The 23,552-nt window shown below is 42.9% G+C and overlaps 2 protein-coding genes and 1 long non-coding RNA gene across 4 annotated transcripts; 1 reads left to right on the top strand and 2 right to left on the bottom strand.

Moving 5' to 3' along the window:
- Window positions 1-901: 901 nt before the first annotated feature.
- Window positions 902-5,549, bottom strand: tagln3b (transgelin 3b). Of its 2 annotated transcripts, XM_029457971.1 has the most exons (6): window positions 4,381-5,549; window positions 3,808-3,933; window positions 3,293-3,520; window positions 2,394-2,568; window positions 2,183-2,285; window positions 902-2,086 (listed from the first exon to the last, which is right to left on the bottom strand). In XM_029457971.1, the coding sequence occupies exons 3-6, from the start codon at window positions 3,470-3,472 to the stop codon at window positions 1,945-1,947; spliced, it is 600 nt and encodes a 199-aa protein (XP_029313831.1). In that variant the 5' UTR covers window positions 3,473-3,520; window positions 3,808-3,933; window positions 4,381-5,549; the 3' UTR covers window positions 902-1,944. The 2 variants fall into 2 exon arrangements, with proteins under 2 accessions (XP_029313831.1, XP_029313829.1); XM_029457969.1 differs by lacking the exon at window positions 3,808-3,933.
- A 150-nt stretch (window positions 5,550-5,699) lies between these two features.
- Window positions 5,700-9,590, bottom strand: abhd10b (abhydrolase domain containing 10, depalmitoylase b). The gene is made up of 5 exons (XM_029457968.1): window positions 9,434-9,590; window positions 8,820-9,006; window positions 7,837-7,948; window positions 6,481-6,618; window positions 5,700-6,392 (listed from the first exon to the last, which is right to left on the bottom strand). Exons 1-5 carry the CDS (start codon window positions 9,525-9,527, stop codon window positions 6,051-6,053), a joined length of 873 nt encoding a protein of 290 aa, XP_029313828.1. The 5' UTR covers window positions 9,528-9,590; the 3' UTR covers window positions 5,700-6,050.
- Window positions 9,591-10,097: 507 nt separating this feature from the next.
- On the top strand, window positions 10,098-11,469 carry LOC115025630 (uncharacterized). The gene is made up of 4 exons (XR_003834226.1): window positions 10,098-10,358; window positions 10,444-10,668; window positions 11,071-11,095; window positions 11,390-11,469. It is a non-coding gene; the product is annotated as an uncharacterized LOC115025630 (long non-coding RNA).
- The last annotated feature ends 12,083 nt before the right edge of the window (window positions 11,470-23,552 follow it).

The following is a 23,552-nucleotide window of genomic DNA, read 5'->3' as shown; positions in this document are numbered from 1 at the left end:
ATCACCTGCGCACCTTCAGATGCCTCTCCAGTCGAGTTGAGGCTAATAATAAACATCGAGTGTATGTCAGGGCCAGGCATGCAAAAGGCCACATAGTTTCACATGTGCTGCTTTCATACAGGGAAGCAAACAGGAGAATACTTATATAATATAATACTTACTTTTAATTGAGCAACGAAAAGATGGCATTAAGAACGGACGCCTAACAATAATTTCAGCATTTTTCTTAACCGAAGATTAAAAAGAACAGCGTAGTGATGGGCTCTGTTAAGTCACTTGATGCTAATAACAAGCTGACATATTAATTCATGCAAGCTTTTCTCATATGTACTTTTTAAAATGTCAACTCAGAAACAATTGACCACATAAACTGGATCACTGGCATAACAAAAATGACCTTTTGTGGTCCAAAGCCCAGGCTCACTAACAAAGGGTTGTGTCCATCTTAAAGAAAGTGCCATTTAGATGTTATCCAGATTGGACTCACTGAGTTTCCATAGGATGGTAAAAGCTATACAAAATAAAGAAAAGAAACCACAACTCTTCCCAAAGAACATTACATTATAAGGTTTAAGAGTTATTTATGGAAGTGTTGGTGGCTTGCTACACAATAACCCCAAATATAGATCAACTATTGAACAGCTTTACTGGACCGGTGAGGGTTTAATATCTCACTCAGGGTCACTCACAGGACAAGGCTTTTCTGGCACACAGACTTGAAACAGGACTATCGGGTAGAAGAACTGGCAACCTAATCATTACGCCGTGCTGCTGCCCCTTTATTAGATTGTGCACAGTGAGGAGAGACAGGAGGGATGGGCACAAGGGAGGAGCTGAAACATAAAACCAAGATAAGAGAAGCCCACTCGGAGCACGCAGAAAACACCCGACTTCCCAGTTATCAAGATACCCAGCTTGAGTTTTAATAATAATAATACATTTAATTTATATAGTGCTTTTCTAGATACACAAAGATGCTTTACAAGTTAGAAACATTCCGTAAAAGCATAAAAACCAACGTATATACACATTTGTACACACAAGATACAAACAGAACAGAGAGCAGTTCATGGGACAAATAAATGTTCACATACTTTATTTTGTCAATACATCTTCTCACAAGCCTCCATGTATAAATATAATTAAAAATATAAACATGACGATACATAAAAGGTGCACATTCAAGCAATGTCTGTACCCGACACCAGGAATAGAAACATACATGTCGGCTGCTGCACATTCACGTGCATGGACACATCATGGATATCATCTAACAAACAAATAACAAGGGCATGGCTCAGAATGAAAGACTCATTTAGAATTTGAGGCTAATATATAAAGAGCCAGTCTCTGTAGTCCTATAACCAGGCACAACGTGAGGCTGCTTTGGTTAGGGAGGATACTGCAACAAGCCTTCAGACAAGATAGCAGAGACATCGCCGGTCATTGAGTTCCATTAGGGTTAAGGCTAAATAACTACACAGATCATCTTAAAACAATGACCAATGGTACATGTAAATGTATACATAAATACTAATAAATAGCACACAGCATGCTGGAACAGTGTCTTACAGTATTTCACATTTAAAATATACATAACACTGATGGCTTGTTTTGTAAAGAGATTTTAATCTTAAATTCTTAAAACTAAATTGATGTTGAATGACTTTGATTTTGACGTTAGGTAATCATGTAGACAAAGCTCGATGGGGAACAGCACATGGCAAAAGGGAAGGGGGGTTTAAAGAAGAAGATCTACAGCATTTGACATCATTTCTTTTTTAAAGATAGAACACTCTGTTTGGGGAAAGCCGCAATTCCAGGGAGATTGAGGTTAACATGGCAGGTGCTAGCGAGGATATGGAGGTTCTGGAGCTACAACTTGTGTGGTATTAGTAGAAAACAAGGTCTGGAAGCAAGGCAGCAGGGTAGTTAGGAAGTGGTCTACATGATCTGACGGTGCATGCCGTAGCCCGTCATACCAGCTTGGGAAGCCCCGCGGTTACTGCCCATCTGCAGGCCGATCAAACTCTGACCTTGGCGGAGCTGCTCTTGGCTGAACTCTCGACGATACCCCTGGGCTTTCCTATACACCAACAACAGTTACAAGGTGAGGTAGAAGCACGTGAAGCATCATGGGCATGCAGTTGTGAAAACACGTGAAGCTCAGGTTTGTCTTTACCTGTTGAACCAGTCTCGGTCACCTCTGTAATGACCATCGTCCTTAGTGACTGCCACGCTCCCCAGAGCCATAAGAGTTCTTTGCACTGCTGCCATGTCCTTTCCTACAGCCACAACAAAAGGATCATTTTGTCATGACATGTATTGAAAACTGAATGAATGAACATATATACTAGTATATACTATATATAAGTAATCAGAGGTAAAATCACCTTCCCAGAGGTCCACAGTTTGAAATATGTCAGTAGTTGAGACTCCGTACGATTCAGCTGCTTGCAGGAACTGAGAGATCTTCTCCATTTGTTTAAAGGCCATCTGCGTCTCTGGAATCTTCTTGATCGGCTCCTTCCCCCTCGGATAAAGGCTGTTGATGAGCCTGCAGATGATCTGGGACAGAGGAGGACAGGAATCTGAATCTATCATATTAAACTGAAAAGCTGTCCCAGGGCTTTAGTTCACCCTCACACTCTTATTTGTCATGCTTAAATGCCATAATTCATATTTCTGTTAGGGTTAGGCTGTTGTAATGGCCTCAAGAGACGGGGTACACAAATGCATTTTTTATTTAGTTGTGAAAGATGATACCACTTATAATTGTGAGTCATTGCCATCAGTGAAAACACAACATTCTTGTCTGTTGAGCAACTTGCTGTTGCAGAAATTGACGTCTCTGAATGTTCTCTGAACATTAGAGTCAGCTGGAGTGTCAAGTAACACGCCACTGCAGCATCGCAGGATGCATTTATCATTTTCAATCAAGTCTTATAGTGATAAGAATAATTTAGCGTGGAGTCAGAAGTTTTCCATCAAAGGCTCCCAGAATGACTCTTTTGCAAAGCAGCACCAACACGGTTAAACATTCACAAGTCAGTATTTCTCCGTAAGATAAAACACAGTCCTCTTTTTACACCGTCACTCGATGATGATGGTCTTTTATTCCAGTTACCAAATATAACATCTCAATAAATGCTTTCACAACTAACTGGGCTCATATGATTGTTTGCTTATTTGACTTAATGGGCTCTTTAAATCTGACAGAGCTCCATTATATTGCATCTTAAATAATTCAATGGCAACGTCTATTTTAAGTGCAGGGACTGCAGCCACTCACTGTTCCATCCATCAGCCATTTCTGGAAGTTCTCCCTGCCCGACTGTGGCCTCTCCATGTTTCCTCCACACTGTGCAACTATCCAGTCCACCAGCCGCTGCTCCAGGTCTGTGTCGTACTTCTGCTCGATCTTTGCCTGCACCTCCCGGCTCAGTCCATAGCTGGGCCCTCTGTTCGCCATGGCAGCTCTGGCAACACTCTAGTATAGCGTGCGTGGCGTGTAGTGGCCCTGGAGAGAACACATGGGACACACGAGGGTGAAATAGCAAAGCTGCAAAGAATATTCTGACAACAAACATCATCATAAGGTTCCTATAATATACCTTTTAGTGACTACTTTATTTACTAATTAAATGGCTACAAGATAGTTCTAATTCTATTTAGAGTATAATTAGTTTTCTCTTTACTACAATTAAAAATATTTAGCATTAGAGCACTAAACCGAAACTATCTCAATGTTTGAAGAATATTTTCCAGGTTTTAGTCTCTCCCATTGCAGCTCAGCAGTAAACCCACGCGCATCTCTGGAGGCTGTGGCAGGTTGGGGTGTGGTCCATGGCTGCTGTCCCAGACAGGGACAAGCCCTCTCATTGCTATGGTAACAATCAAGCCAGTTTCCGGCATGCTGTGTGCAGTGATGCGCTGTGTGAGATGAAGTATGACCTCCAGTACAGTCATCATCACGAGAATTCAATCATCAAATGTATTTGCAGAAAGTTTGCACTCTTACAAAACACACAGTCACACAAAGTACAACAGTTCTATATTTAGCCTGCAATACAGTTTAATTAAATTACGTCAGTCTCTCTGTGCCGCATTTAAATGTTTGAGTTCTTTCTTCAGTTAATTGTATTTACTGCATCTGTTGTCGGGAGCAATTATGTCAGTTCAATTCAAAGAAAGTTCCGTCCTCTAATGTCACGATACCTCATCGCTACGCATCTTGCAGCTTTTAAAAAAATAACATTTTAAAAGGCAACTGCGCAAAGCTCACACGAGCTGCGACACTGAATCTGCTGCGTAAACATTATATCCAATAAGTCATGCACGCAAAGTCATGCACGTTTATCCAACATAGACTGCACTTACTGAAGAGGAGAGCGTGTTCTGATGTGTCCTTGTCACAGTGTTAATTCCGCTGAGCTGGGCAGGACTGAGGATGCTGAAGTGCTGAAGCATCCATGAAGCACAGGCAGCAGAGGCGCGTCGGGCCGGGATGGATCTCATGTGTCCGGGAGGGGCGGGTCACTCGTTTTATATGCCAGCTCCCGAGGAGGGGTCCCTGGAGACTCAACACTGAATGCGACGTGACACCGCTTCCGGACAGGGGTCACTGTATGTGCATGCTCAGCTTTAGGCAGCATGAAGTGACCATCAGCAAAGCAAGAAACATCAATACTGCACATAAACCTTTGTTTACAATCCTCCATCATAACCGTGGATTAGAGAGGATGTTTGGTAGAACAGCTGCTCTTTTAGTTACTTCTCCTGACTTAATTCATGTTTGGCTTCTACGCCAAGCAAACACTAAGGTTTATTGTTTATTCTTTGTTATCTGTAATTAGAGCCCTTTCCTTTCGCTTACTGAATTTAGTTTTTTTAGGTGGATAAATGTTTGGCATCAGAGTGCTGTGGCTCAATATGAACAGTATGCTGCTTATTTTACGTATCTAGACAACAAAACATTTCCTGGTAAACACAAAACTGTCTTGCTAAAATGAGCTTTATGTAAAATCTATAGCAAAAAGAGCCAATAGTAAAACATCTCTGCTTGCATCACAACTGCCTATGCTCCCATAAATTGATGTTCGATTTTAGTTTAGACACAAATAAATGAGTGACTACACAGCTCACCCGAGTGAAAGGTCACCGCTGCAGTTAAGTGGACCCGAGAGAGTTAAGTGGCTGGCTTCGCCCCATTGAACATAGTGCAGCTAGTTGCCAATTACATGTTAATAATCAACAGTCCAGTGGCTCCATTCAGCAGGCCTCTCTGTGGCTAAAGGCCAACAGGTATGGGGAGTCATGTAACAGAATTTTCTGCTTCACATGGCTGCAGTCTACAACCCTTGATGAGTTTCTCACTAAACAGAACCGGGACTCATTGAGTCGACATGCGAGGACACCTGGTGAATCAGGTTTTGCGGTTTACTCCATCTGAATTTGCATAAAAGTGAAATACCCATGTTGTGTTTCTTAAATGATGGTGATTTGATTTTGACACTTTAAAAATGGATATTATTTTAATATAGGTTTCTGTAATTCACCTTCCAATTTCCATTTAAGTGTAAACACGTTACTGTATTATGTATGCATTTTAATATCAACACTATCTTCATTCATGAAGTCACTTGTTTGCCATCTGATTATGTTGTGTGAGTTGTGGTAACAGACGGAGACCTGCACGGTAGTGTGCAGCGGTTTTATTGGCCAAAACAGGTGGAAAATTATTTAAAAAGGTAAAGCAAAGAGGGAGGGGCAGCAGCAACTGATGCCTCTAATGACGGCCACTTCATATAATAACCTGGAAAACATACAAATGCAACCTGAAGACACACGGGAACCGCTAACAGGGAAGCTCCCGTTCAATATCGTTTGCACTGTAATGGCATGTTGAAATGACAGATGAAGCACAGGGAGAACAACAGATGGATAAAAGGTCATATTTGGCAGAGACATGCCATTGTTTGGTACATTTCTTGAGGGTTGACTTCCCAGTAATCAAAGTCCTTATCTCCTTAACCTCTCTTATCCCTTACTCAAACCAGAGTGGTCAGCTTGTCTATGAGATCATCGATGGTGTAGACCATGAGCTTGATGTCGTCCCTCTCAGACATGCGGTGCTGGCCATGTCGCCGGAGGATGACGTCCACATCAGGGCTGAGGATGCGTTCTGCAACCTGCATGGAGATGTGCCAGGGGACGTCCTCGTCTTTGAGCCCATGGATGAGCCGAACAGGACAGGTGACGGGGATGGGACTCTGGAGCACGCAGTGATTCTCGGCCTCTCTCAGAAAGTCGATGCTAAACTTGTATAAACCGTCCTCCGAGTGTTTGGTGGGCTGTTTCCACTCCCCCTTCTCCTCAAACTCCTTGCGTGTCTGCGCATTCAAACAGGGATACATGCAAGTCAGACAAACATGTAACTGCAAATGTCTTCAAAGTTTTGATAATATTCAATGTTCCTACCTCCAGAGGAAGAGCGTTGAACAATGTGACGATGTGGTCAGCGGCAGTGGAGATGCCCACCAGGGCTGCAGTCTTCTCTGGTCTTGCAATGGCTGCCAGCAGCATGAGCCAACCGCCTATACTGGAGCCCACCATTATCTAGAAGAGCGCAAAAACACCATTAATAGACTGTCAATCGATTTACCAACTGATAATCAAAAACATCCCAAAAAAGACAACAGCAGACTAATGCAGTGGAAAAGTAATGATGCCACAAATGCTGTAACACAGCGCCATCTTCTGGAGGCGTAGTGGAACAGACGATGAATACTAGAGACGGGTTGAAAGGATTTTTTATTGGTTCTCTAATAAATCACTTTTGGTAATTTGTTGAGTGCAAGATGAGGTTGTAAATATAAGCTTGACAGTGTTCATTGCATTACTTGATGACGAACATATAATACTAAATACGCTCAGTTGTTCTTTCACTTGGATGTTTGAGCTTCACTGTGCACGATGATACGTGTGCAGAGTTTGATACTAAAGGTCAGTTTTCACATTCTGCTGAAGTTTCTCAGTTTGAAGTGGCAATAGAGAACATGTTTGCTTTGACATATCATTAAGAAGTATGTTGATTGATATAATAATCCTAGACATATACTCTGCGTCACTGCCTACCAGAGAGCATTTCACTAAGAGGCACCACATAGCTTCCAGCAGCGATCCCCAGCGGATCAACTCTAGCTGGCTAAAGAGCCTCGCTGACGGAGAAGGCCAAGATATCTAAAGCACGTAATTTCAAGAGCGTTTAGCGAGGTCGTTTTACTTTTTTTTTGAGGAACAACCAATTAGACATAAATTATTATTGAAGGCAAATTTTTCTTATACGTCTTTTTAGAGGAGTTTCAAACCAAAGATCCACTAAAAAGGGAACATCAAGTTCAATAATTCATACGTGCAGAGTTTAACATCAGAACATTTATATTGTGTAATACCTTTTCACAGGCTGCCTGTGTGTCTCTGATGCGCACGTCTTAAGAGTATCTAAACATGTTTACTGGTTGATTTGAGGAGATGCATCACTGAGATGCACAACATGGATGTAGGCTTTTAAAAACATTATGTTCCTGTAATTTCATGTATGCATATTGAACCACCGTAACGTCCCTTCTTGTCCAGCTTGTTAAATTACATCCACGTTTTCCCCCTTTCATTACACAAGTCTCACACGAAAAGCCTGGACAGGGCTCGTTCCTGAAAGCAAGAATTCTGACGTTCATCCTGCTCTAAATGGGAACGTCTTCCATCCCTATTGAGCAACCTTTTCTACGAACCACCAGTAACTTGCAAAGGGGCATGAACCCAGGAGATATTTACCTGTGGCCCCTCGACTAACTCATCCAACACGTAAAGGACGTCTTTTTTCCAAGTTCCAATAGTCCCTTCTGAAAACACCCCCTCTGAGGCCCCATGTCCCGTGTAGTCAAACCTGTGAAAACATAAATAGAACAGCCCATGGGTATCAGAGGGTAAAACAAACGCAAGCACGACACCGTGGACAAGGTCAATTTTCTTTTAGACATTACGAGTCCAGTAAATCAGGTATACACTACAGTGAACATGGGATGAGTAGTCGGTATGATGGAGACTTGTCTTCTATATCCAATCACCTCAGGAATACAGGCTTCGGAGGGCAAGAAGAGGTTTGCAATGTTTTAAAAAAATAGTTTTTAAAACACTTAAAAGTGAGAAAATTCAACAATAATTTTACATCAAGCCTCTCACACGTTACCAGTTGTTGCATCATTTAAATGTAATCCTAAACCAACTACTCGCTTACTTTCAAAAAGGCATTTGGCACAAGATAATTAACATCCACTCTTCATAACCGATTCCACTAAAATGTATTTTAATATACTCTATCATCTTGGGTCATAATACTACTTTAAAACATTACTTATATCAAGACTCGTGCTATTTTTTTACATGTTTTCAGCCGTTTCACAGTGCCACTAAATGTATTGTATCTTATTGATATGGTGACCAAGTATTTTGTGCAGCTGTCCCACAGAAATGAAAGTCCCTTTTCTATTAATACACTCTGGGTGTGTGGTGGATGCATGCATCTTTACCGGTATTATAATATGCTCCTTGCAGATCTGTAGCATGCATTGGAACAACTGTGTCTATACAAATAGAGTTTAATTGCAGAGTAATTGTTTTGGAGGTATAGCAGGTGTTTTAACCATATGTAAACTAATATATTGAGTACACTGTATGTATGAGGTGTGTCTATTCGATCTGATATATTGTGTACTTAGTACTGTATGAGATCATGGCATGGTCTGAGCATGACTTACCTAAGGTATGAGTGCCCTAGTGACACACAGAACTCCTCCAGTGCCTCAGCTTTCATGCCATTCATGTTGGAGCCATATCCTGGGAGGAAGAGCACACCTGGGCTCTTCCCCTTCACGCTTCTGTAGGCCAGCTTTGGAAGGTCTGGTCGTGAAGCATACTGCACTGTGGACTTATGTCTCCGGACTCCTGGTTGACAGTGGCAAAACATGTTATGTAACTAATTCACAGTTGCATACGGTATAATAGAGAAACTACTTGGCTAAATGCAATGTCACCCCCGTTTTATAAGATTGACGCAAACTAGAAATCCGCACATGGATACCAGGGACACAGCGTGGTCATTTTTTTTTCTCACATCGACCAACGATACCAAGAATTTGGGCAAAGTAACACAACTAAGTGAGGCCAAATAATGTAGAAGTGGTTTAAAATACTACGGGAATCAACATAGACGGCGCAAAAACATCCCAAGCGCCGCTCCGTTGACATGTCCTACATTTTAAAGACGACGCAGTCTTTGTGAGCCACACCCCCTCCTCTGTGTTTAAATGCTCTTATATGAAGCTCACACGTTGTGAAATTAATTATATCCAAAGCAGAGACTCGAACAAACCTTCCAGACGCTGTGGGGACAAAGCTGCGAGTCCTCCATTACTTAAAATATGTGAAAGTCCTCTGCGGCAGGACCTCAGCGCGACGGCTGCCATACTGCTCCGCGACCCACTGACAAAGTATCGCGAGAGTAGAAGCAGTGACTCTCGTCTACTCACATAGCACAACAGTTGTAGTCCATTACATTATATTAACTACAGCACAGCTCTGTGGCGCAATGGTGGAAGAAGTATTCAGACCCTTTAAGTAAAAGTATTACAGTGTAAAAGTACTCCAGTCCTGCATTCAAATCAAATGTATTTATATAGCCCAATATCACAAATTATACATTTGTCTCAGTGTGCTTTACAGACTGTACAGAGGTATTATAAAACAAATGTACTTAGAGGTATATTAATAATGTACTCATTATAACAGAAGGCACTTATCATGTTACATCACTAAGAATAACAGATTGATTTATTATTATTCAATAAATATTATGCATGCATAAATGTGTTTTGATTATTAAAATAAAATGTACTAGGCTCCCTCATGAGTAGAAAGTAGCAGAAGTACCTCAAACTTGTACTTCAGTACAGTAAAGTTGTGTTCCCCCCCCCCCCATGCATTTTATTTTGTAGCCTCTATCCGCATGGGAAATCTACGTGCATTATTTGCACGTAGAGGCTAAGCTAAAAGAGGCTCCCCCATCGCAGAGGTGACGAATACTTTGACAGCAGATGCTCGGTAAAAAGGCAACACATTGCTCCTGATAGAGACTCTTGTGTGGACCTGACTGCAGCAGGGAACTTGTTGTGTGTTTGTGACTGTCATGTGAAGTGTCAGTCTGTAACATGACTCAGAGCGTCACAGGCGGAAGGTCACGGAGCAGCAGAACGGAACGGAAGCGGGAGTAAAAAGCCTGTCCGCCATTGTGGAAAATGGTAAGACACTCGGCAGTTTCAGATTGACTGCTTAAATACCATCTGTGGGCAGCATCGTACGTATTAACATAAGCTTTCTCCACAGACACAAAGTCGCCGTTTGTAACAACCAGAAGCAGCGGATCGTCGACAGGTCTGACTTACGGGGAAACCGCCGCCTTGTAACCGTCACAGAGTGATTGGACAGCCCGAGAGACGAGCCAGGAAAGCACCGAAGTGCAGAGAGAGGCAGGGGGAAGCCGTGGACAGTCTCACACACACAGCTCTCCGTCTCTGTTCCTGGAGGATGTCTGCGACCACAGTCGATCAGGTCCGTGTATTGACACCTCAAAGCGGCTATAAATTAACCGTGTGGGGGGAAGGAAACTTTGATTTAACACGCCAGATCAAACGGGCTAAAAGGTCTTTGATATATGTTAGCTAGTAGCTGCAATGTAGGCCGACTGTATTGCCAAGCAACTCTAGCTGTAGCCGGTTGCCAATGCGGCACCGTTTAGTTACTGGATGTCAGAGCGTTTGATATCCGGTCAATAACGCGAAGCAACCTGTAAATATATAGCTAACATCCGGGCTGATGGTTTTAGCCCGAGGTTACAACCATCGACTGTTTATATATTTATTCATGTAGGATACAGGCTGCTCTCTGTGTGTGTGCTTCTTGTTTCCTGTCGTGATCTGACATCTCTTTCTCCTGTACTGCTCATTATTTCAGAGACCTAAAGGACAAGGAAATAAAGGTAAGGTGCACGAGCCCATATTTTTAAATTGTACTTCAGTGTGGTTGATGGAAAATTAGCTAACATGCTTATTTAGTGATTGTGCTTTGAAACTGATTTATTTCCCTATTGCTCACTGTCCCTAATTCTGCATTTATTTGTGATGTTACATCACACTGAGATCTTGTCACGTTTTAGATATTACCAGCACATACCCATGACCAAAACATAATGAGTGGACATCTTGAGCCTGAAGTATTTGTGACTCACATACAGCACATATGATCATTTACCATCCTCTTTTTCCATCCTTAGTGCAAAACGGATCAATGCATCAAAAGGATGGTGTGAATGATGATGATTTTGAGCCTTATCTAAGCGGCCAGACAAATCAGGTAATGTCCTACAATAAACTATAGTACATGTGGCCAGTATTTAGCCTATAACTTCATATTATGGACAAATTGGTTGCATATTTGAATATTTACTGTCAGCTATGCAACATCAATAGTCACTCCAGTTTCATTTAGAATTTCCTGTTTGTTGCTAAAGATGAAACATGTTATCAACTCACACTAGTATAGATAGAGATAGATATATAGGCTACAACATAAGAGACTCTTGAGCAGGTAGTTTAATCAGAGAGACCGTGAGAGATGTTAGACCTATGAAAACACAATTGCAAAATAAAATTGTTATTAAAATTCACTTTCATTTTACTCGATCAGGTGTTTAAATTCTGATAATCCCCTCTTGCTATTGTGTACATTAAGCTAGTTAAGGTCTATTGTGCATGTTATGTATTGTATTATGTTTTTCTTAATTCACAGGGAAATAAATTGACATTACTCAGTTCTCCCACACGTGGCTGTACAACGAGTGATTTTATCATGTCAAACAAGAAGGACACACTTTCTGTGTGACTTCATATTCTCTCCTTCCCCTGTCTGTCCACCAGAGTGCACCATCATATCACGCTTCTTCCAAACGTCCTCAGCTCACAAAGCCTTTCCTTAAGCAGCAGAGCCCTCTTTCTTCTCAAGCCCCTCCAACTCCTACAGACACAATTACACCAGGATGAGAAGCACTTGTTGTGCTTCCACAGCTTTTGGGAGCAATTAATGCGAGCTCGCCAAGCTGTGCAGTGAGAGGTGGAGACGAGAGGGGGAGAGAAACATCTCCTCTTTGTGTTCGTCAGGGAGGAAGAAAGAGCTGTAATTATAACATTGAAGGCTTTGGGTTGTAACCTCGCTCCTCTCAGTGTTACTTTGTGCATCCATCGGGTTCTTGCAGGCGGCCTTTGGAAAGACCACACTTTTCCTGCCTCCATTTGTCATGTGAACACAAAAACTCCCCCCCCCCCTTCCCACACACCCCACACACACACACACACACACACACACACACAGTCACCAGTTGTGTGTAAAGGTGCCAAGATGTACAAATTCTTTAAATATGCAAAACATTGATTTAATTACAGAGCTCTGATGTGAAGCGGGTTTTACTTTGTTCATGAATTTATTCCCAGGCTTTTATTTGTTGTACCCTGAATATAAAACATATGCACTGCAGGCCCCCCCGCCTTCTGTCATTCACATCAAACTAACTGGTTAAAGACCAGTGATAGCAGCGTTTCATCAACAGTGGTCCAAACTGTTCCAAGAAAGTGCCAAGCAAACTTTTCATCTGTCTCTTTCCAAACCTTTCAGATGTCCTCGTTGAGAAGGATTGAGTTGAGTGAAGACGAGAGACGACGAGAGAGAAGGAGCATCCTTCTGCTTAGTGAAGTGAAACGCCTTTGAAGTTTCAGTCACACTGAAGACTCATCAACACGTGGCTCAAGGCAAGGTTAGGCCAAGTCTCAGGGTTGGCACTTCTTCGATGTTTTGAAGGTTTTCACACTCTGGGCCATGGCGTGCCACTCTGCTCACAGAACATTAGTCCTATTGATGACTATGTTAACTGACGGCTGATCAGAGGAACCTCAAATTATTTTGAATGTGTGTGTCTGCTTTGCTGATTGTTTCGCTATTTTAGGAAAGCGTCTCCGGCTTAAAGTTGCCCGTGTAAGGTTAGAGTAAGTGAAAGATATCAACAAGGATTCATGTAATAAGTCTTACATTCAAGTTTTAAGGTGTTTCTCAGCACGTCGGGCGACATCATCACAAGACTTTTATGTTCCTGGGTTTTGATTGACAGTAATGTCTAAAGTTTTCTTCTTGCCCTTCTCCAAGGTGTCTCTGTTGCCATGGTTATATCATCATCTGTGAACTGAAAGTAGAGTCTGAGCATGTTGCCGAACACAACGATACGACGTAGATCCAAACGGGGGAGACTTTCATCGTCCTGCGAACAAAGAAAGTGAAATGAAATGAATATTTTTCAATATTTCCTGTAATCATGTTGATGCAGGTACAACAGGACACATTATAATATGAAGGACATTACTTGAACAGATCTGCACGCTTTTATTTAATATCACATTTGATATAATTAAGTTATTATTGTTTTCACAGCAAAGCGTAACGGTTCAAAGAGCTGCACGTCTTGGTGTTAGCTGTTATTGTCTCTGATGCCCACAGGGAGGCGCCGTCTATAGAAGGGAAACACTTCAACCTACTTCATACACACATACAGGAGTATGCACACATACATACATACATACAGGAGTATGCACACATACATACAGGAGTATGCACACATACATACAGGAGTATGCACTGCACACATACAGGAGTATGCACACACACATACAGGAGTATGCACACACACATACAGGAGTATGCACACATACATACAGGAGTATGCACACATACATACAGGAGTATGCACACACACATACATACAGGAGTATGCACACATACATACAGGAGTATGCACACACACATACAGGAGTATGCACAGATACAGCAGTATGCACAGATACAGGAGTATGCACTGCACACATACAGGAGTATGCACTGCACACATACAGGAGTATGCACACACACATACAGAAGTATGCACAGATACAGCAGTATGCACAGATACAGGAGTATGCACACATACAGGAGTATGCACTGCACACATACAGGAGTATGCACTGCACACATACAGGAGTATGCACTGCACACATACAGGAGTATGCACACATACATACAGGAGTATGCACACATACATGTCTCACTTCATATTTACATATTGTCAAACACACAAAACATTTTCTTGATGACTAAGACTGATGAGGAACCCTATATTCCTATACACTCCAAATTGCAAAGATAAAATTAAAGAGGTACTCTTCTCACAAAGTTGGGAGACGCATCAAATGTTTTCAATCATCAGGAGTGAAGCCGCACAGGCCAAGATATCCTGACTTTGAGCACCTAGTATGGGTAAACTCCAGACTTGCCGAGTCCTACATTTCCCATGATGCAACAAAATAGTGCAACAGCCTGAAACATAATGTATCGGCCTACCTGTGGGACAAATTCAGGCTTTTAGAGATACTTAAAAACTATTGAAAGCATGAAACTGACCGATACTGTAAATACAAGGTAACTCACGTCCTTTCCCAGCAGTAGGAATAACTAATGCGTGTTAGTCAGCAGTCTGTAAGAGCACTCTTCACGACTCTGTTTGTTAGACAAATTAAATGTTTATGTAACGCATATGCAGTGTTCAACGCAACAGGGAATAATTCAACACCTGGGGGTCATTAATCTGTTCAAATGTCTCCAGGCAACAGGAAGCACCCATCAAATCAACGGCACAATGTTGATGCAACTCTTTGGTTGAGAACAACATTTTCCCTGTGCATCAGTAATACTCTGTAAGTGGATAGGGCTCAGTGTAAAGTGCCTGTGTATCCGGCTCCTCATTTCCTGCCGTCCTTCAGAGATCTAAAATGTACACAAGAGACACGAGAAACGACAGCTTCATCAATCCTGTTTTATGATGCTTTAAAAAATCTGCTGGTCAGTGAATGCACGCGGATAATGGGGAGCAAATAACAGACGAAAGGCTCGGACAAAAGGAACAAGACGTGGTGCAGATTCCAAAGGTCTCTTATCTAAAATCATCTGAGCATATCTGGGCCATCGTTATTCCTTTTACAGTTCCGCCCTGAGGTTTCAGCTGATTGTCAGTCCACTCTTTAATTTATGGTTAAGTGAAAGCAAAGTGGATCGAGAGAGAAGAAGTAAAGAAAGACTGCGAGGACTGCTGCGGTGTGTTTTACTCACTCATTTCTATCTGTGTGTGTGTGTGTTATGCTGCACTGCCCTTTTCACTTGGCTACACCCAGCGCAGGCTCATACATATGAATCTTTAATCTATGGAGCAGATGAGTAAAATATACGAACAGAAGGAATAAGAGAAAGCGCCGCATGCAGAGCTCTGGTACCACATTTATACTTCCTAACTGGACTGCAACCTCTCGTGTGCTGTGGGGACGACGAGTGGAGACACACTGGCTGTGGTCAGGCTGCTTATTGAATTCAAAGGTTGGAAAATGTCTTGTGCTGGGCCCGGTGTGCTCCAGTCAAGGTTTTTTGCATCGCAGGGGGTAGCTCCGAATGGAAAGGTCTGAAATGTAATGCATTTGAAATGAAATGAAAAGGTGCAGACATATGGGAGGAATATGACATGCTGGAGTCCCCCCTCTATACTCAGCTGTATGTATATGTGTGAGAGAGAATCTAAGTGCATGGCTTTGTGCGAGCGCAGGTTGAGTGTGTAATGTGATGCAGGCTGCCTTTGCTCCCGTGACTTCCTCTTCCACCCTCCTCTTCAGGCCTGATGGAGATTAAGGGCCATTAAAGGTTCTCTGCTGCATGTGCAGTTTCTATTGATCACATCGACTCAATCCACTGTAGCCAATGATCCGATTACAAGTGTTGTACCCCCTTCCTGATCCCCCTCCCCCCTCCGTCTTCTCTCTCCTGGCCCCTCCCTTCTCCTCTTCCCCCTTGCCCACCCTTTGTGGTTCACGGTGCTCTGTGTCGGTTGCTCTGCCTCTGCTGATGTCAGCACTGGGGCATGCCCAGAAGGCCCAGAGACCCCCTTGGCCAGCCCTGAATATCTGCTTGTGTGTCTGTCTGTATTTCTGTCTGACGGCCTCGCTGTCAGCTCACGCGTCGCACCCATTCCTCGCTTCTGTGCTCTCACCATCTCCAAACACAGCAGGGTTATGATGAACCTCATCTCTACATGAGAGAGATGGATCGGCCGTGCCTAGAAGAGCGAAATGTGTTGAGACAGTCTGAGAGGCATCAGCTCAAACCCACAGACCCCCACCTCTCAGAACATCATCCCTCCCATTGCCGGCATGGTCAAACAGCCCTGGGGGAGCTTTCTGTGAGACCACTGTGGTTATTAGCATTGACAGAGGCTCACGGAAATCTTCTTAGTTGCTACTGTACAGGAAGTGTTTATCTACGCTGCTAATTCACAGATCTGGCAGCCGATTTCCTCTCAGGAACTCCTTATCTTAAAGCCGTCTGGCACCTTGAGGGTCAGTCTTTAGCCACCCCGGTCCATCTGTCCACTCCTTTTGTCCAGACTGAGATGTCTCAACAACTATTGGCTGGATTGCTGCGACATTTCAAACAGATATTCTTTGTCCCCAGAGGATGAATCCTCCTGGATGGATTGTTCAGGCTTCACTTTTCATCCAGCGCCATCATCAGGTCAACATTGTGCTCTTGTGGTGAAGAGCTTTAAAGAACTGAGCAGCATATTCTTAAAGACATCTGGTACGTTGATGGATGGTAATGTCAGCCTGTCCATCATATTTGGTGCTAATCAACATGCTATCATGCTAAACTACATGAGTGAACCTGGGAAACATTACATGCTAAACACTAGCATGTTAGCATTTAGTTAAAACCGCCTGTAGCATGGCTGTAGGCTGTTCCTGCTATTCAAACCGTGGCTGCAGCTGTGTGAGTGAATTGTTTTACATGATGGTCACCAAGTCAAGATATGGCCTGTAGAGATTACTTGACTGAATAATTTTCCTTTTTGGACTAAATTTGGCTGAAAACTCTCTTAATACCTCAAGGACAAGTTTAATTCCATGTTAAATATTGTAAAACACATTGTTATAAAAAAGAAAAAGAAGTGGATTCTTCCGTGGTGACAGAACTAGGTCTGATATGAGTTGCTCTGGGAAAGAAGTTGTTCTCTGTCCTGGTTCTATCAATCAGCTGCACCAGTGAGGGATTCACAGGACCCGAAACAACCAGGAAACAATACAGAGAGAGTAACTGAAAGGATGAATCACTCACATGCTGGATTCCTCTTATAAAGCATATTATATCTCATAATCTAACAAGGGATCTATATTCAACAAACTGTGATTTGCATTTAACATTTGGATGCTGTGCTGTGATATACAGTAGAGTCCTCTGGGCCGGATCAGGGGCCAGCGCTGGGACATGAATAAAAAGGAAGGAGCATTATACTCCAGCAGAGCCTGGAGAATAGGACCACTTGGACGGGTGGGAGGCTTGTAAACAGCTGTACTCCCTGGATGAAAGGCTCACTGTGATGCGTGTCCAAGGAGAGAGTCAGACTCCTGAGAGCATAAAAAGTTTGCAGATAACACAATTAAAAAAGCAGATTTAGGTGTATTTCCACAGCCCTATCAGCAGAGTCATCCTCCGTCTTTAAGATGCACGGAGAATACCACAGAGAAACCTAAGTGATGTGTGTACTTCCTGTCTTTGATATTGTGCACAGGCTGGGCGAAGGCACTGACCTTCGCAGTTACCGCAATTACATCATGGGGCAGCTCCCGCTCTCATGCATATTAATGCAGGTTCTGGAGGCATCTCCTGCACCTTTGATTCTCCGGGATCTGAGCTCAGCATTGCATGACAAGTGTATCTGGACACAAAGTGTATGTAATGGTGTTTCTGCTCCAGGAGAGATATAGACCAGAAGCAAGACCAGATCAAAGGTGCGCACACTTTTCTCCGCAGGGGGAAAGATGTGTGTGAAAATGAGTTAGTGTGTCTGAAATGTACCAGACGGTGATACAGAACCGTGTAACTAACACCCTGCTGGTTACCACAAAAACTTAAGAGGCAAAGGTTCATCACAATTTCTCATTTTGTAGAGCTATTATTGTCCTAATGAGGTCACTATGATTCAAACACAATAGGATTTCATTTGGGAGCGGATATATTTAGACTGAAAGACACGTGATGATGCTGTTTGGGTGTTTCCCAGTGTGTCCTCTGCATTCCTTCAGCAGCTGGACGCCCAAAACAGAGACTTTCTCCAGAAGGTAAAATGTTTTCTGCACCAAAACAAAGTGATAAAAAAGGAACCGTCAGTAAAAACAATCCCTGATGAGGAGAAGCACCGAGGAGATCCTGGCTGTGTTCTCCATGTGGTGGAGCAGAGACTCTTGTTTCCAGTAGAGGGCCTCGTTGTTGTAACATAAAGCTCGGCGACGCTCGGTTCCATTTTCTAGCAGCCACACACTGATTTGATTCCTGAGCAGAGGCGACGCTGATTCAAAGCCTCTAAATTAATTGAAGTAAATGTCAAATTTACCTTTAATTATTTTAGATTTGCATACGCTAATTCTGCAACATAAACATAAACATTACTAGATCATTCCCGCAGTAACAAGAATGAGTTTTTTACTCAGTTGAACAGATTCCTCATGCTCTATTCTTCGTCTTATTTAACAATATAATGTGATTTAACACGAGGCAGCAGCAGAGTGCACTATCTGCAGACTGGCTGGATTAATAAATGACTCTTAACATGTATGAATTCAAATTGCTGTATTTGCCATCATGCCATAAAAAGGCCTGAAGCAGCGTTAACTTCTCAGAGCTGTGAAAGAGCTCTGCTCACCAGGGAGCCAATAGGGAACTAACCATCACAGGAATTGACTCCATTTGCTGCTGCAGCGATCGTGCCATGCCTGAGCATAAAAAAAACAAATCTGTGCAAATAGAATCTTTTTTAAATTTAATTTCTGGGGCATTTATGATGATATAAATGTAGCGATGGATCCGAATATGAATCAAGCTCAAATTGACGCTGTGTATTGGTTACATGTGACGGTTGCGGCAGCATTCTCTCATATTAAATCTCCATAATGAGTAAATTAGTGGCTCTCCATCTGTGGCATTGCAAACTTACAGTCGCACATGCTGACTACATTCACAGACTCCTGCTGGGTGTGTTGGTGGAGAATAAACATACACAGATTTCACACACGTTACAGCAGCTACAGCACAAAGCACAAAGGGGTGCATTATAACTTGCATATACACTGTAATTCACACACACGCTGCTGAGAACATGTTGGCACAGAGAAGGCTTAATTTACAGTGTGAAGTCAGAAACGGACAGGACTTTCTAGCGGTACTATTGATCTGACTGCTAAGCCCCCACCTCCCGCCCTCCCCTCCCCCCTCCGTCCGGCCCTCCCTCTGTGGTTACATTTCTTCCTGTGTCATGGAGTGCACTGTAACCTATATCTCTGTTTCATTGCACATTCATCATTGATTCCCCGTGCCTCTTGCTTCACGCTAAGAAACAGAACACAGCAGCTTATATTTGATGTCAAGTTGAGCTCGCTTCTGAAAAACCCCAAAAGGAATCTCTTTAGGCTCGGAGAAGATACTCTGGAGAGGCCTGCAAACAAAAACAGATTAAAAAATAATGTCTCAATTGACTTACTTTGGCCTAGATACAATTCTCTGCAGCGTCGGAGCGGAGGAATGTAGAGCGAATACTTCCTAAAGAAATGTACCGATTATCTTTTATCCGTTATGTAAAACGAACAGGGCACAAAATACTGAAATAATTAAAGCAAATGTACAACACAGTACTTTAATTTAAAGATGAAGAAAGATTGTTAAACATGCACTTGACTGAATATGCAAGGCAGACGAAAAGAGGCTGCGAGTAATTATGGAACAACTATGTTCTCGATCATTAACATTTTTATCTGGGTGGAATAAAAACAATCTATATCACAGTTTAAATTCAAAATCCCCTCACAAATTAAAAGCATCTTTATGTCCCTCTGGCTGTGTGTGTGTGTGTGTGTGTGTGTGTGTGTGTGTGTGTGTGTGAATATCGTTATTATTGGATACAAGTACATACACAAAGATAGAAGGATGTAAACTCACGTATGCAGCCATATTCATATTCAAACAGGAAAAACACACACATTTTTACCATGCATACTCACACACACATTTTTACCATGCATACTCACACACACATTTTTACCATGCATACTCACACACACATTTTTACCATGCATACTCACACACACATTTTTACCATGCATACTCACACACAAGCAGTGACATATCATCTGCAGCCATCTGCTCTAAATGATAGGTAATTAACTCAGGCCTGCCTTTGTCTCTCTGGCTGGTCGGCTGACATATAGGAGCTCTTCAGGAGAATATACGTGAATCAAGGACTTTAAAAGAGCGAGAGGACGAGGGAGCGAGCGAGTGGAAGGACGACTGAGGGGATGTTTGTGAATGATGCTGCATAAACCTATAGAGGCAGCGCAGAGAGCCATTACAATGATGGGAGGGGGAAAAAAGCTGGAGATAATGGAAAGAGGACATGCTGGGTCAGAGAGGATGAACACACGCACACACAGTACAGTGTGTGTGTGTGTGTGTGTGTGTGTGTGTGTGTGTGTGTGTGTGTGTGTTGAGCCTGCCGTGCAGCTCACCTACAGTTTTCCGATCAAGGTCAAGCGGAATCCTACAGAGAAGCTTCGCACTGTGTAGGTTGGAATAGAGATGCAGCACCACCTCTTCTACTAAAAAACACACTTTGTGTCTCACGTTACGTTACGAGGGTTCTGTAAATTATTGAAAGAATATTAAACTGTAAGTCAAAAATTGTAAAAATAAATTCCTATAAAAACAAAATGCGGTGTGTCTAAATGAAAACATAAATAATTATTCGCTGGATGGTATATATGTGATGTCTTCCACAGCCTGATGCTTCTGTTAATCCTTCTCTTCCAGCAATGTCTGCTCCTCCCTGTCACTCTGCTCTCCAGGTCTGTCTCTATTACAGCTGCACACGACTATAATTAGCTGTGGTATCTCCTGCCGTAATGATGAGTGGGGGAGAAAGCCTCGCATCTACCTGCTCAGGGCTGGGGACGCAGCAGCAGCAGCAGCAGCAGCAGCAGCAGCAGCAGCAGCAGCAGCAGCAGCAGCAGCAGCAGAGGAGCCTCATCAAATGGGATAATTAGAGTGTGTATGGAGATGTGAGTGTGTATGGAGATGTGAGTCCATGTAAGAAGTGACAGAGAGCACGGGAGAGGACGTTTGTCTACACTCTCTATAGTCCAGTGGACTGGGGGCTGGTGTCGGAGGCTGAGCGAGACAAGGGCGGCGGCAGGAGAACAAGATATCACTAGGCTCCAGTTGTAGATGGAAAAATGGACGCGAGGAGAACAAAAATAATTAGAGTAACGAAGGATTTAGACACATATAACCTCAACAGCTCAGTACACTCAGGGTGGTGTAAAGGGTGTGGTGCAGTGTAGAGACTGATGACCTGCAGTGACTGCCCAGTGCTTCACTCTGACAGGGAGCGTTTAGAGTCACACAGAGAGACAGGCAGGGTCCAGATGAGGATGATGATGCTGGAGATGACGATGGCGGCGGCCGCTCTAAATCCCACATCTGCAGTCAGCCGCCTCTAACCGCAGTGTCCCTCCCCAGACGCCCGCTTGACACGTCTGCACCGGTCAGCGGGATACAAACACACTAATGCACCGCTCAAACAAACAAACCAGTGTTGCCATAGTAATTGCAGTGATTAGGAGATAAGGGGCAGGGAGAAAACAACACGTTGTGGAGGAAGCCCCCCGTGTGACCTTTCAGCGGCTGCAGAAGCAGCGCCGCGGTCTGATTCCAGGCACGTATGACTAGCACCACATAGATCCAGAGCACAGGTCATGGTGGTATAAAATATGAAGACACTAAAGCCGCTGCAGGTCTTCACCACCTTGAGCACCTTGAGCTTGGCTTTCAAAAGATATTTCAAAGCAGGAGTCAGGAACGGTGAGATTCCCCCGTAATAACAGTCACACGCCAAATGTTTTAAAGAATCTCAGCAGAGGGCGGTTCACAACTTTACACACGGGCGCCGTGAAGCACACACAATTATTGTTTGCATAAATCACGTCTGTTCTTTACACAGATTCTCGGCTGGGATCGTTCGCACAACTCCCACAATCCTCTTCTTGTATACACATTAATTCACACGTCGTCTGCTGAGGAAATGTACGTCTTGGTATTTAAACTGTATCGTTATTATCTTAGCAGTATGCACACGTCTTCATTGTGCGACAGCGTTTACCTTTGTGATAATGGAATAACGCTGTAAGTGAGATTTGAGTTGTTCAAAATGAACTAAATAACATTAACGTCTCTATAGAAGAACAGAATGCAGCATTGTTATGGATGTTTAATTCTAATGTGTTTAAAATGTAATAAAATAATGCAAGATGGACTATTGAAGAGGTATTAATTCTAAATGATTATATACACAGTACAAGTGTTATTAGTTGTTTATACATTTTGATGTCGATACGGTCCAAAGTTCTGACTTTGAGATATTTAAATTGTTTTGCTTTTCTCATTCTGGATCTGCACACACACACACACACACACACACACACACACACACACAGGTAATCAAAGTGAATTTGAGTTAACATGCGCTCTGACGCTAAGTGATGTTCCAACAAGTTCAAAAATAATCGTTGATCTTGAATTTAATGCGTACAGTGAAGACAGAAAGAAAAGAGGGAAAATGTTTATGCGTGTTCTGTTTTTCACAGCAATGTCACGGCCGGTAAAACTGGCTTAGTCACACACACACACACACACACACACACACACACACACACACACACACAGCTGAAGGTGTCAGAGGAAAATCAATGTTGGATTGCAGTGTAAGGTCCTCTGGGTGAAGTGAACAGTGTGCTATACATTCTGCCTCAGGAATCCTGCAAAAAGCCTCTAAAGTGGGAAATATGTGCGTTATGTACGCGAACACGAGCACAAAAATGCATGCACACGCGTGTAACATACGAATTATTAAAGTCTTTTTTCCACTATAGTCTTCATAGAAGATGGAGAACAGCGTTCTTTCACTTTTGCTGCGATTGGTTTAAAAGATGTCTCCTGTTTGAGCCCACGTGACCTCCATCCCCCCACCCTAATTCTACTCTCTCTCTCTCTCTCTCTCTCTCTCTCTCTCACACACACACACACACACACCCTCCCGTTCCTGTGCAGCTCCCCAAACTCTCAGGCTATGAAATGTACATCACACCTCCGATCTAAGGGAATCTCACCCCAAATCCCTCCTTTGAATTATTGAAGAGGACCAAGCCGGCTTGACTCTGATTATCCTCCAATCAATATGCCTCGCCTCTCCTCCTATAACATCAAATGCCTCCGACGATCGA

Source organism: Cottoperca gobio, chromosome 20 (genome assembly GCF_900634415.1).
Source record: "Cottoperca gobio chromosome 20, fCotGob3.1, whole genome shotgun sequence".
NCBI classification, from domain to species: Eukaryota; Metazoa; Chordata; class Actinopteri; order Perciformes; family Bovichtidae; genus Cottoperca; species Cottoperca gobio.
The sequence above is the reverse complement of the archived record's forward strand: the minus strand, read 5'-3'. Positions and strand labels throughout refer to the sequence as shown.